General features: G+C 39.2%; 1 protein-coding gene across 4 annotated transcripts in view; it reads left to right on the plus strand.

Moving 5' to 3' along the window:
- Nucleotides 1–12,669, plus strand: part of fam133b (family with sequence similarity 133 member B) — a 39,452-nt gene that overhangs the window by 17,553 nt on the left and 9,230 nt on the right. The window contains exons 5-11 of one of the 4 annotated variants that reach the window (XR_007263888.1): nt 2,004–2,033; nt 2,172–2,240; nt 5,975–6,073; nt 6,158–6,211; nt 6,748–6,822; nt 8,125–8,237; nt 8,704–8,813. Coding sequence is in view for 2 of the 4 variants with exons in the window: in XM_048606353.1 (XP_048462310.1) it covers nt 2,004–2,033; nt 2,172–2,240; nt 5,975–6,073; nt 6,158–6,211; nt 6,748–6,822; nt 8,704–8,715 (339 nt within the window). In the remaining 2 variants the exon portion in view is untranslated. Of the gene's footprint in view, nt 1–2,003; nt 2,034–2,171; nt 2,241–5,974; nt 6,074–6,157; nt 6,212–6,747; nt 6,823–8,124; nt 8,238–8,703; nt 8,814–12,669 lie in introns of those variants that run through there. The other 3 variants (XR_007263889.1, XM_048606353.1, XM_020534974.2) reach the window with 3 other exon arrangements.

Genomic DNA, 12,669 nt, shown 5'->3' on the forward strand with positions numbered 1-12,669 from the left:
AAGTAGCGATAGTTACTTGCCACTTATCACTTGAGAGGGGTGATGGCCTAGTGGTATTATCGCTGGACTGTTGATCCAGATAACGTTCTGGGGTCCCGGGTCTGAATCCTGCCACGGCAGATGGTGAAAATTGAGTTCAATAAATATCTGGAATTAAGAGTCTAATGATGACTGTGAATCCATTGTCGATTGTTGGAAAAACCCATCTGGTTCATTAATGTCCTTTAGGGAAGGAAACTGCCATCCTTACCTGGTCTGGTGTACATGTGACTCCAGATCCACAGCAATGTGGTTGACTCTTAACTGTCTTCTGGGCAATTAGGGATAGGCAATAAATGCTGCCTAGCCAGCAATGCCCTCATCCCGTGAATGAATAAAACAAAAATCAGCTCATATTGCTGGTTGATTGAAACAATTGAGTGTGATAGTCTAGCTGTGGCTAACTCTCCAACTTTTGCAGTCCCCAGATGTTAATGAGGACTTTGGGTGTTTGTTTGCCATAGAACAGTACGGCACAGGAACAAGCCTTTAAACCCACCATGTCTGGGCCAACCACGATGCTATTCCAAACTAATCCCATCTGCCTGCACGTGGTCCATATCCCTCTATTATCTACCTGCTGATATGTCTGTCTAAATGCCTGTTAAACTTTGCTAAAATTTCTGCTTCTACCACCTCCCCTGTCAGTGTGTTCCAGGCCCCTACCACCATCTGTGTTTTCAAAAAAAGACAACTTGCCTCACACACCTCCGTTAAACTTCTCCTTCTCACCTTTATATCTACTTAAACACTCCTTTACTGCACCACACCCCTATCCTTTGATTCTTTTTCTAATGTAGATACCTATCAAACTCAGTCTTGAAGATACTCAGCAACTGAATCTGTGTAATCCTGTAGGAGAGAGGACTCCCAAGATTCACCACAGTCTGAGTGAAGAAATTACTCTTTGTCTCAGTTCCTTTATTCTGACTCCCTTACTTTTAGTACCCTCTGCCCTGCCGCACCATACCAAGCCAAAGGAAGCATCAGATGCAGTTTTCCATTTTTTGTGACTAAATATGGGGATAGGTGTGTTTAGTAGTGACTAACAAGCCACCTTCACTGTTGCAATAACTCAATCTGTCATGCACCAATCAGCCCATTTAGTGCTGACAGGCAGAGTTCATATGACTTTCTCGACCTATTGCAGGCCTTGTTTCTGGCACACTCGGTCACCAGAAGCTGCAGACCAATCACGGGCCAACAGCTTCTAGGTTCCGAAACACACTTTGGGGATCCCGTAGCCAAACGATTAGCATGTTTTTTTTTGTGGGACAGGATTTGTGGGGAAAGGGGATTGGTGGCAAGGGCAAGAGAACTGTCAGAGACCACCCTCCCTCCCAGTCAGAGGCATGAATGTTGGGCAATTGCCCAACCCCACAACCTGGTAGGTAAGTCACACCGATATTGGAAGCTAGCCCCTTCTCTCACCTACCGGGAAGGTAGGTAATCAGAGGTGGTGATCTGAAGCCTTTAAAGTAGCCACAATTAACTACTTAAGGACTTTAATTGATGATCGGTCAAGGAAGTACCAAATGGCCATTCTCACCCAGAACTTAATTGATGAGGTGACCAGAAGTGAAGCAAGTATTTCACCAGGGGCAATTCAGCTAATTGTTTCCCCTTGCCACCTCATTGAAGGAGAAAATTCCACCCATCCTTCTTGTATACATTCCTTCGACCTCTGGAAAAGTTACTGTTTGAATGAGGTCGCAACTTGTTCCTCTGAACTCCACTCAATTTAATCTTTGATCATAGATATTTCTTTCAATCCCGGAGCAAACAAGATGCCGTTAGGTTATAGTACAGTGAATCAGGCATGTCATGCAGAACTTTAGACCTGTGCGTCTGTTTCTCGCTGAATTTTCATCTTCGCCTAAATAAGAAAGATGAATGTACAGTCCTTCAGTACAGGTGGTCATTTAGATCACAATCAATAATTCTTTGTTGTTATTCCTACATAGAAAAAACGAAAAGACAAGAAGAAAAGTAGGGTGAGCAAATTTTCAAAGAAAGTTTTCTTTCAAATTCTTATTATTTGATTTAATTCATTTCAGTTTGCTTTTAATTGCTAATATACAACAAATGGATGATAAATCTCACAAGCTGTACTTTTATTGTGTTTGGTCAAGCCGTCTTCATCTTCCTCCTCATCATCAAGCTCTGATTCTTCCAGCAGCTCTTCGGACACTGACAGTAAGGTGAGTATCTCGCCACAATTCCATTAAAATGAAGCCTAAAATTTACTGAGAATACTTTTTAAGCAAAGCATGTTCAACATTTTATCGTAAAAACGGTATTATGTGACAGTTCCATTTGATTTTACTAAAATGTCAGTTTTGTTTTTAAACTTGCACGTGCCCAGGTTGTTTAGTTGAATTTTGAGTTGGGAATTGCATTTGTATTTTCTGCACTGGCACAAGTTAGAATCAATGGGAATCAGCAGGACAACGCTCTGCTGGTTAGAGTCAAACCTAGCACAAAGAAAATGGTGTTAGTTGTTGGAGGTCAGTAAACAGTGGTGATGGAGGATTGCTTTTCAGACTAGAGGCCTGTCACCAACGGTGTGCCACAAAGATCAGTGCTGGGTCCACTGTTTTTTGTCATTTATGTAAATGATTTGGATATGAATATAGGAGGTATGGTTAGTAAGTTTGTGGATGACACTAATTGGAGGTGTCGTGGACAGCAAAGAAGGTTACCTCAGAGTACAGCGGGATCTTGATCAGATGGGCCAATGGACCGAGGAGTGGCACATGGAGTTTAATTTAGATAAATGTGAGGTGCTGCATTTTGGAAAGGCAAATCAGAGCAGGACTTGTATACATTTAATGGTGAAGTCCTGGGGAGTGTTGCTGAAAACAGAGACTTCGGAGTGCAAGTTCAGTTCCTTGAACGTGGAGTACCAGGTAGACAGGGTAGTGAGTAAGACATTTGGTATGTTTGCCTTTTATTGGTCAGTGTATTGAGTATAGGAGTTGGGAGGTGATATTGCGCTGTACAAGACATTGGTTAGGTCAGTATTGGAATACTGCATGCAATTATGATCTCTCTGCTATAGGAACGATGTTGTGAAACTTGGAAGGGTTCGGAAAAGATTTACAAGGAAGTTGCCAGGGTCGGAGGGTTCGAACCATAGGGAGAGGGTGATTAGTTTGAGGCTATTTTCCCTGGAGCATTGGAGGCTATGGGGTGACCTTTATAGAGGTTTATAAAATCATGAGGGGCATGGATAGGGTGAATAACCAAGTTCTTTTCTCCAGGGTAGGAGAGTCCAAAATAAAAGGGTATAGCTTTAATGTGACTGGGGAAAGATTAAAAGGGACCTAAGGGGCAACATTTTCATGCAGAGGGTGGTGCATGTATGGAATGAACTGCCAAAGGAACAGGTGGATGCAGATAAAATTACAACATTTAAAAGGCATCCGGATTTGTCTATGAATAGGAATGGCTTTGAGCGATTTGGGCCAAATACTGACAAATGGGATTCGATTATTTCAGGATATCTGGTCATCATGGATGAGTTGGACCGAAGGATCTGTTTCCAAGCTGTAGAGCTGTATGACTCAATGATTCTCTCTCGGCTCCAGAACATATCTGCGGGCGTTCCTCAAAGATAGTCTTAGACCCAACCATGTTCAGCTGTTTCATTAGGTCTGAACTGGGGGTGTTCACTACAATTGTACAATGTTCAGCACAAATCCTAACTGCTCAGACACTGAAGCAGTATCATGCTACACTATAGTGCCACTCAATGACCATCTCAAGCAAGAGAGAATCTAATTATTGCCCCTTGACATTCAACATCTTGCCATCACTAAATATCTAACCATCAATATCCTGGGTGTTACCATTAACCAGAAATTAAACTAGTCTAGCCATATAAATGCTATGGCTTTTAGTGATAAGGAATCCTACAGCAAATAACTCTCCTGACTCCTCCATCTGTAACACACAAATCAGCAGTGTGATTAAATGTTATCCACTTGCCTGCATGATTGCAGCTCCAACAGGGGAGGGGATGGCCTCGTGATATTATCGCTGGACTGTTAATCCCGAGAAGCAGATAACATCTGGGCACCTTGGTTCAAATCCCACCAAGGCAGATGGTGGAATCTGAATTCAGTAAAATATCTGAAATTAAGAACTTAATGATGACCATGAATCTATTGTCGATTGTCAGAAAAACTCATCTCGTTCACTAATGTCCTTTAGGGAAGAAAACTGCCATCCTTACCTGGTCTGGCCTACAAGTGACTCCAGACCCACAGCAATGTGGTTGACTCTGAACTGCCCTCTGGGCAATTAGGGATGGGCAATAAATGCTGCCTAGCCAGCAATGCTCTCATTCTGTTACTGGATTTAAAAAAAAAAAACAACACACGAGAAGCTTGAGAAGCTCTATTTAGGACATGCAATCAGCTTAATTTACTCCCACAAGAATTTACACCCTCTGCCACCACATCCAGTAGCTGCTGTGTGTACCATCTACAAAATGTATTGCAAAAATTCACCAAGGCTACTTAGACGGTACCTTGGATACCCATGATTTCTGCCATCTGGAAGGTTGGGAACGCTACCATCAAATGTCCCCCTTCAAGCCACTCCCATCCTGACTTGAAAATATATCGTCATTCCTTCAGGGTCACTGGGTAAAAATCCTCCCTTCCTAACGGCATTGTGGATCTGTCTATACTAAATGGACTCCAGCAGTTCATGAAGGCAGCTGACCATCACCTTCTCAAGGGGAGCTAGGGAAGGGCAATAAATACCGGCTCAGTCGTTACTCCCACATCCCATGCGTGATTCATAAAAATTAAAACAGCTTTTGAGATATTGTTGCAATACATGCATTTTGTTAAGTTTGTAGGAACTGCAGTTTTGCACTTGTAATCCCATTTATAGTGAGTTCTTATCGATTCAGAGATAGTAGGAACTGCCGATGCTGGAGAATCTGAGATAACAAGGTGTAGAGCTGGATGAACACAGCAGGCCGAGCAGGAAAGCTGACGTTTCGGAAAATTTTCTGAAAAAGGGTCCAGACCCGAAACATCAGCTTTCCTGCTCCTCTGATGCTGCTTGGCCTGCTGTGTTCATCCAGCTCTACACCTTGTTATCTCTATAGTGAGTTCTTGCTCTGTTTGTGTTGAAGCAGAGTAATTTTTGTTCACGATGGGATAAAGTGGCCTTCATAATGATTTATATGCATTTTTCTATGATTGGAATGAAATTGATAGATCCAGGAACCAGCAGTGTGGATTTCAGTGCTTAGTTTCACTTCTATTTAATACAAAAACTGTTGTTTACTACTAAAATTGTTGTATACTGTGTATAATTAATTCATACAGGTAAACTGATGAAATGCAATTCCAAAATAAATATCTGGGAAAGAACTAAAAGATTCATTTGAGAGGATGTGGTGTGAAGAGCAAAGCTCCATCATCTCAAAACTTAGCTGAGCCTTGAACACATTCCTTGATATTTTATATTATGATTTTCTAAATTTTTTGAATTAATATTTCTGTGTGAGAAGCTCACCATTGAATCTGGCTGACAAGAGACACCAAGCTTTTTTTTTCTAATACCATAACTAAACTGTTCTCTGGGAAATTGAGTCAATTACACAGAATAAAATAGATCATGATTTTAAAAACTGGTCAAACCTAATTTGCAAATGGCTTTTGAAATAAAATAATTTTATTGAGTTTGAATTGAATTTTTTTTATTATACATGTTAATTTATACTATTTCTTTGGACACCAATTCAACAGTTTTTGTGCAATTAGCTAATGTTCGAGCTATACTGACTAAGTCTTTTGGATCAACCATAGCTGCTTTAGTAGATTATTAGCAGAGTGCATTATCAGTAAAAATTAAAACTTTTTACATATATTGATCTGTTATTAAAGCACAGAAATTGTTGTGTCTGTTACAGGATGAAAAGAAACATGTTAAGAAGAAACGCAAGAGAAAGCATAGTACTGTGAGAAAATCCTCAGATGATTCTCAAGCTGATTGTGATGTGGATACTAAGGTAGAGCAATTAACTGTATCCTTTATTTTAATAAAGATGAATTTATTAAAATTAATTTCAAACTATTGGTATATTTATTTTAAGGAAAGTACAAAGAATAAAAAGAGAAAGATCAAGGAAGAAACTGAAAAAGAACAAGTAAGTAATAGTTCAATTGCAACCCAGATCTGAAAACTTGCCTGATTAGACTTTGTGTTGCATATTCTATCCAAGTAAACAACTTTTGATTCTAGGGCAAGAATTCTATCAGACCATAATCACATCTCAGTTTATAGACTTTGAGAGTCTTAGATCATATAATCTTTCAAATGGATGGGGTGAAAAAAGTCACTCAGCTCCTTCTCTTCTTTTTGTTTTAAATTGCAACTTACATTGACATGGAATTAGGTCAGGATTTTCATTCCAGATATAATTTCCAAGGATGTCATTCCAGTCTCAACCGTGTCTCCCAGCACTCCAAGAATTCTTTTATATGAACAGTTACAGTGATGTTAGAAGTCAGCATTAGGCAATCAAAAGTAACAACAGTGGGATGAAGTCAGGGAGAGAAACGGCCCTGAAAGTGAATTTTTAAAGAATTTAGTGTGTGCCTTCAAGTATTACTTCATTTTATTGTCAAGCAGCTGAATAAACTACATGGATTCATTATACTTTTAAATTCCCCATTCAATCAGGATAAGAAGAAGAAGCGTGATCATGCACAGAGAAGAACTTCAGAGGAAAAGTCTGACTCAGCTGAAGAGAATAAGGTCTGTAAAATGGCATTTTATTTACATGGTTTAATCATTGTTTCCTTCCAAACTGTAACAGCGTTTTATTTGTAATTGGTTTTTTGTCTAACTGAGAGGAGAGATTCTGTGTGCCAATTAACAAAGTATCTTAATGATAAGGTTGTTGACCTTCAAGAGAGTATCAGAATGCTGATTATGCTGTATAGTTTTGAATTGGTTGCTATTTATTAAACATTGGTTTGGATTTCTTTTGGAATACTAATTTTTCCAGTGTATCTAAATAATTAAAATTTAACGCTTAAAAATTTTCCATCTGAACGTTAGAGATTTGGTTCATTTATACCATCTCTTACACAGAGTAAGAAGGTTGTATTTTCAAGCCCCAATCCAGGACCTGAGAGGTCATAATCTCAGTTGAATTTCTCTTGCAGCACCAAGGGATTGCTCCACTATCACATGTACAATGTATTCAACTGACCTGATGTGTTAAATGTGCATACTTTGTTTTTCCTGTGTGATGAGTTCTGTTTAGATTTCATCAATGTTGCTGAGGTTCTCAAGTAATTTCATCATGTCCATGGTTCTTTTTAAATAAAAGGTATCTCCTCTTCTTGAATCAGAATAGTGCAAAAACTGTCAGATATGTTTACTTCCAGTTTCATTTAGAGCCAGCTCAACAACAGGATAGGAATGGGATAATGAGCTAAGATGGCAGTAAACGTAGAAAGAAATAAACACTGCAATATGCTACATTGTGGAAATGACATGTGAAGGAAAACTCTGAGATTCCTCTGTCAATGTATGGAACGTTCAGAGTCGACAATAACTTTTTCTTGTTCCTCTTGATTAATGAGGTTGTCTTCACCATTTTTGACATTTGAGGCTGTTCTGTGTTTTAACCCCATTCAATAGCCTTTCTCCATATTCATTAATAAACTTTTCCAACAAAATATCTTTTTTGGAAAATATTTTAGTCTTGGCTGTTTTCTTCATCTATTTTGAGTTTATTTTAATTTTTTGTTGTCAATATATAATGAGTAAAGTCGTCATAGTCCCAGAGGACCATAGAGCAGCACTCTCTTTAGAGAGAGGTGACAGGTGGTAGTTTAAGCTGAGGATCATGCCCAGGCATTGGGAAGGATTGATACAGAGGAACCTTCATAGTAACCTCAGTCAGTACGGGAATTCAACCCGAGCTTTCGTATCACAAAAACCAACCCTCTGCGTGCTTTGCTTATGAACATATAAAATTTTCATCCCATTTTACACTGACCCCATTTGGCATTTTATGAATTTGATCAGTTTTTCTTTGGCCTCTAGACAATTACCGATGGCCAGCAATTACTGACCTAGCCAGTGACACCCACAGCGACACCCACATTCTGTGTGTGAATTAAAAAAAAATGTTGGCAAAGCTGACAAGTGCAGTTAAGGTAATAAGTGTTCTTGTTTTAACAATCTGCTATTATAACATATTGCATAAACAGGTGCCCAATTATAATGCCTGCTTGTGTGTAGCAAATGTCTTACATTTTCAAATTAGATCTGAGAAGACTAAAACAGTATTTTCTCATGAATAATTTTAAAGTCAAGACATTTCAGCAACTTATCCTACCAAACTTCAAAATTTACCTCTTCCTTCCCCTACTCTTTTTATTTTGCCCAAGCTACTCAAAGATGGCTACCAGAAATTATTTATTAATGTTGCATGTGTATAGTGTACTTGTTGAGTGAACAATCTTAACACTGACAGAATTAGTAGCTGCAGGGGATGGGCCCTGTCTGAGTTCAGGGACAGTAACAATTTTACATTGTGGGAGGCTATTCAAAGGTTAATTATTATTAAACGTAGTTATGTTACAGGTGCACGGAATATTAAAATTCTTCTGTTTATACCAGGTCATTGTTTGAACCAGGGTATAATAAGATTATAGTTCTGGCACTGAACTATCAACCCACAAGCTGTCTGTTTTTCACCCTGCCTGGCAAATTATGAAGATGAATTCAGTAAGTCTGCTCATTTGTAGGCTAGCGCAAAAAAATTATCAAGCTGTGATAATGTCATTGAAACAAATTTCTCTCATCTTCAAGGAAGAAAATTCGCCAATCACAATATGGTTTGAATCCTACAGTACGATTGATTACTACTGCCTTCTAACATCTGTATCTACTGCTTCACATCCCCCCCGCCAACCTCCATCCCACCTGTCTCCTCCAGCAGTTTCTCACTGTTTTTGCGGATAGAGAATAAACACAGGTTTGACATTGGCATCCACTTTCCAAGCCTAAGTGGGGAGACAGAAGCTTTCCTTGCTGTTACTTCACCTACTAATGCTTCTAATGCTTCAGACCCCACAAGAGTAGTGGAAGCCTTCTCCGCGGTGTCATGCCTTCCATCTCCCAGACTTTCTGTTGCCCCCTGTTTAACTGATATTGAGAAACTTGTGATCTGATGTGGCATTGAAATAAGAGGTCTTAACTATAAGACCTCCCCAGATTGGCTTCTCTTCATTGAAACAATAAACTTGCAGATGTGGTGAGTGAGGAAACAGAGCTTTGAATAACACAGTGAAAATGGAGATTGAGCAAAGAAGCAGATGAATAGACAAAAAATTGGTATATGAAACCAAATACACTTTGGCCAAAAACATAGCAAAGATGGTCAGGACAAAACACAAATGTGGTTACAGTTTTCAAATCAAAAAGAGCAGTAGCCAATAAAGAGGAAATGGCTTTAACAAATGTAGCATTTTGTCACATACCAATCAGCAAAGATTGATATATATGTAGCTTAGAAACAAAAGCATACAGAGCAGTATAGTACCATCCTGAACTGGATTAGACTATGCAAACTGAGCAAGCATTATAGCCCACATCTTGCCGTGCATATACCTGTTTAAAGAAATGCTGTCAACCTCGGTGACTTAATTCATTAACCAGACTACATCGGTTACTTCCCAACAACAACAAATTAACGAGAACCAGAAAAACTAAAAGGAAATGAGCAAACACACAACATGCAAAGTTAAGCAATGCATTAATCCTCAGACCTACGGTGGACAGCTGATTATTTATTGAAATTCTTGAACTTGAATTTGGTGTCTTTTTAATACTTTTCTCGCTTTTTCATTTTGATTAATTCAAAGTAAAAGGGCATCAAATCTAGACTTCAGGTTGACATTAAATGTTTTGTTGCACCTCTTGATCTTGGTCCCCAGTTCTGTTTCTCAAAACTTGAGAGGAGATGCTGTGGTCTATTTAGGTAGACTTTTAAAACATCATAATTTAAACTTTTCTTTCCACCAACTCATGTTGACTCTAGTACTAACTTCTAACCATTGATAGGAATCTCTAAATCTCAAGTGCACCCTGCTTTACCAGTTTTCTACTTTTAATCAATTTGTCAATCTTGTATCATAAGCTATTTAATTACTTATATTTCATGATGGGGGATGTTGGGAGATTTATAGTTGCGTTATGGCTACATTTAATTTTTCTTCTCCATTGCTCTAACCTGTTGTTGACAGATTTGTCTTTCTGAACCATTTTAATTCCTGCAACAGTGAAAACCCCATAATGTTAAAAAAATGAATTCCAAGATTTTATGCAATGTCTATGAAGGATTACTAATTGGATGCCCAGTTAGGGATGAGCATGACCAAAAACCTAAAAGGTCTAAAAGTTAGTGTCCTGAAACCAAAAAAGGTCTGAATATTTTTCATAATTACTGTAGTTACCTGTCATAATACATGTATTTCTAGGCCACTTCAAACATGTAGAACATTAACTTTCCCTTTGGTTTACAGTTTTGACAGGAATAGAAGGTAAACAATGCATTTTGAGGATCTTGCTGCTCTGGGGGTTTACTTCTCCAGGTATCAACCACAAGCTGTGATTGGGGGAAGACGCAATAGCCGAGCCTGAGATATCTTTGTGTTTCCCTTTCCTGTTTCTCTTTCAGTCATTGCAATGCACTCAGTTCACGCATGCAAGAACTGTCAGATTCACTTTAATGTTTCTTTTTAAATTGACAGTTACTGAGAATAGTTTCCTGGTATTTTGAAAAATACTGAATCCATCAGTTGACTGACAGTCGCACAGATTGAACTGCATCTTGGGCCATTTCACGGATTTCCAGTCAGACTGATCTCAACTCCACATTCCCGTCCATGTCCCATAACCCTTGACTGCTCTGAAAAACCAAATATCTGTCTAATTCAACATTGAATTTATTCAATGATCCAGCCTCCACTGCTTTCTTGGGAAGGGAATTCCACAGATTAACTCAGAAATCGGTCTTGAATAGGAGACTCAAAATTTTTAAGCATAGTTGTACACTCCTCACAAGGGGTTTCCTTGAGCTGCAAATTGAGGTGGGGGTCTGGGAGTACCGAATAGAGAGTAGGATTGTTCCAGCATCAAGGAGCACTGGGGAGGAGTAAATACCTGTGTCAGGAAACTCTGGCAGAAAATGTCCTTGGTTTGCAGGTGGTGGTTTTGGGTTTGGTGCTATTTGTGAAGAGATAAGTTTGCTCCCATCAAGAGGAGAAATGCAAGCTAACAGGATTTCTATCCTGAATTTCTGGGCCATTGAACAAGTCTGGAGCAAAACCACTTTGCTGCTGCAGTTTATGACCATTTACTCCTATATCTCAGATGTAATAGTTCAGAATAAAATGTCTAGAATTGGTTTTCTCAAGTGAACATATAATTGAGGATAAAAAAATCAAAGTTGTGTAATCAATGGCAAACAGGAGTAAACAAACAAGTTTGCATTTTTAGATATAATCAACCTGTTCAGATGTGTTAAGGTGGAACCTGAACCTCGGCATTTTTTCCTAGCATGACTGCTCGCTGTGATACATTTGATTTACTGTTGATATATTTCTACTTGTTTGATGTCTGATTTTAAAACTTATTTTATGCCCTAATATCCTGCTGTATGAAGTGTGCTGTTGATCTTGTGTTTCAGACTTTGCTTTTTTTTAAGAGAGTCTTTTTCATAAGAACATCAGAACTAGGAGCAGGAGTAGGCCATCTGGCCCCTTGAGCCTGCCCTGCCATTTAATAAGATCATAGCTGATCTTTTTGAGACTCAGCTTCACTTACCCGCCCACTCACCATAACCCTTAATTCCTTTACTGTTCAAAAATTTATCTAGCCTTGTCTTAAAAACATTCAGCGAGGTAGCTTCAACCGCTTCACCAAGCAGGGAATTCCTCGGATTCACAACCCTTTGGGTGAAGAAGCTCCTCCTGACCTCAGTCCTACATCTGCTTCCCTTTATTTTGAGGCGATGCCCTCCAGTCCTAGTTTCACCAGCTACCAGAAACAACCTCCCTGCCTCCACCTTATCTATTCCCTTCATAATCTTATAGAAACATATAAGATTCTCCCCTCATTCTTCTGAATTCCAATGAGTATAATCCCAGTCTACTCAGTCTCTCCTCGTAATCCAACCCTCTCAACTCTGGAATCAACTGAGTGAATCTCCTCTGCACCCCCTCCAGTGCTAGTATATCCCTTCTCAAGTAACGAGACCAAAACTGCACACAGTACTCCAGGTGTGGCCTCACCAGGACCCTATACAGCTGCAGCATAGCCTCCCTGTTTTTAAACTCCATCCCTCGAGCAATGACAGACAAAATTCCATTTCCCTTTTTAATTACCTGCTGCACCTGCAATCCTACTTTTAGCGATTCATGCACAAGGACACCCGAGTCCCTCTGCACAGCAGCGTTCTGCAATTTTTTACCATTTAAAACATAGTCCATTTTGCTGTTATTCCTATCAAAATGGATGAGCTCACACTTATCAACATTGTACTCCATCTGCCAGACCTTTGCCCACTCACTTAGACTATCT

This window comes from Rhincodon typus, chromosome 2 (assembly GCF_021869965.1).
Source record: "Rhincodon typus isolate 14 chromosome 2, sRhiTyp1.1, whole genome shotgun sequence".
In the NCBI taxonomy this organism is placed as follows: domain Eukaryota; kingdom Metazoa; phylum Chordata; class Chondrichthyes; order Orectolobiformes; family Rhincodontidae; genus Rhincodon; species Rhincodon typus.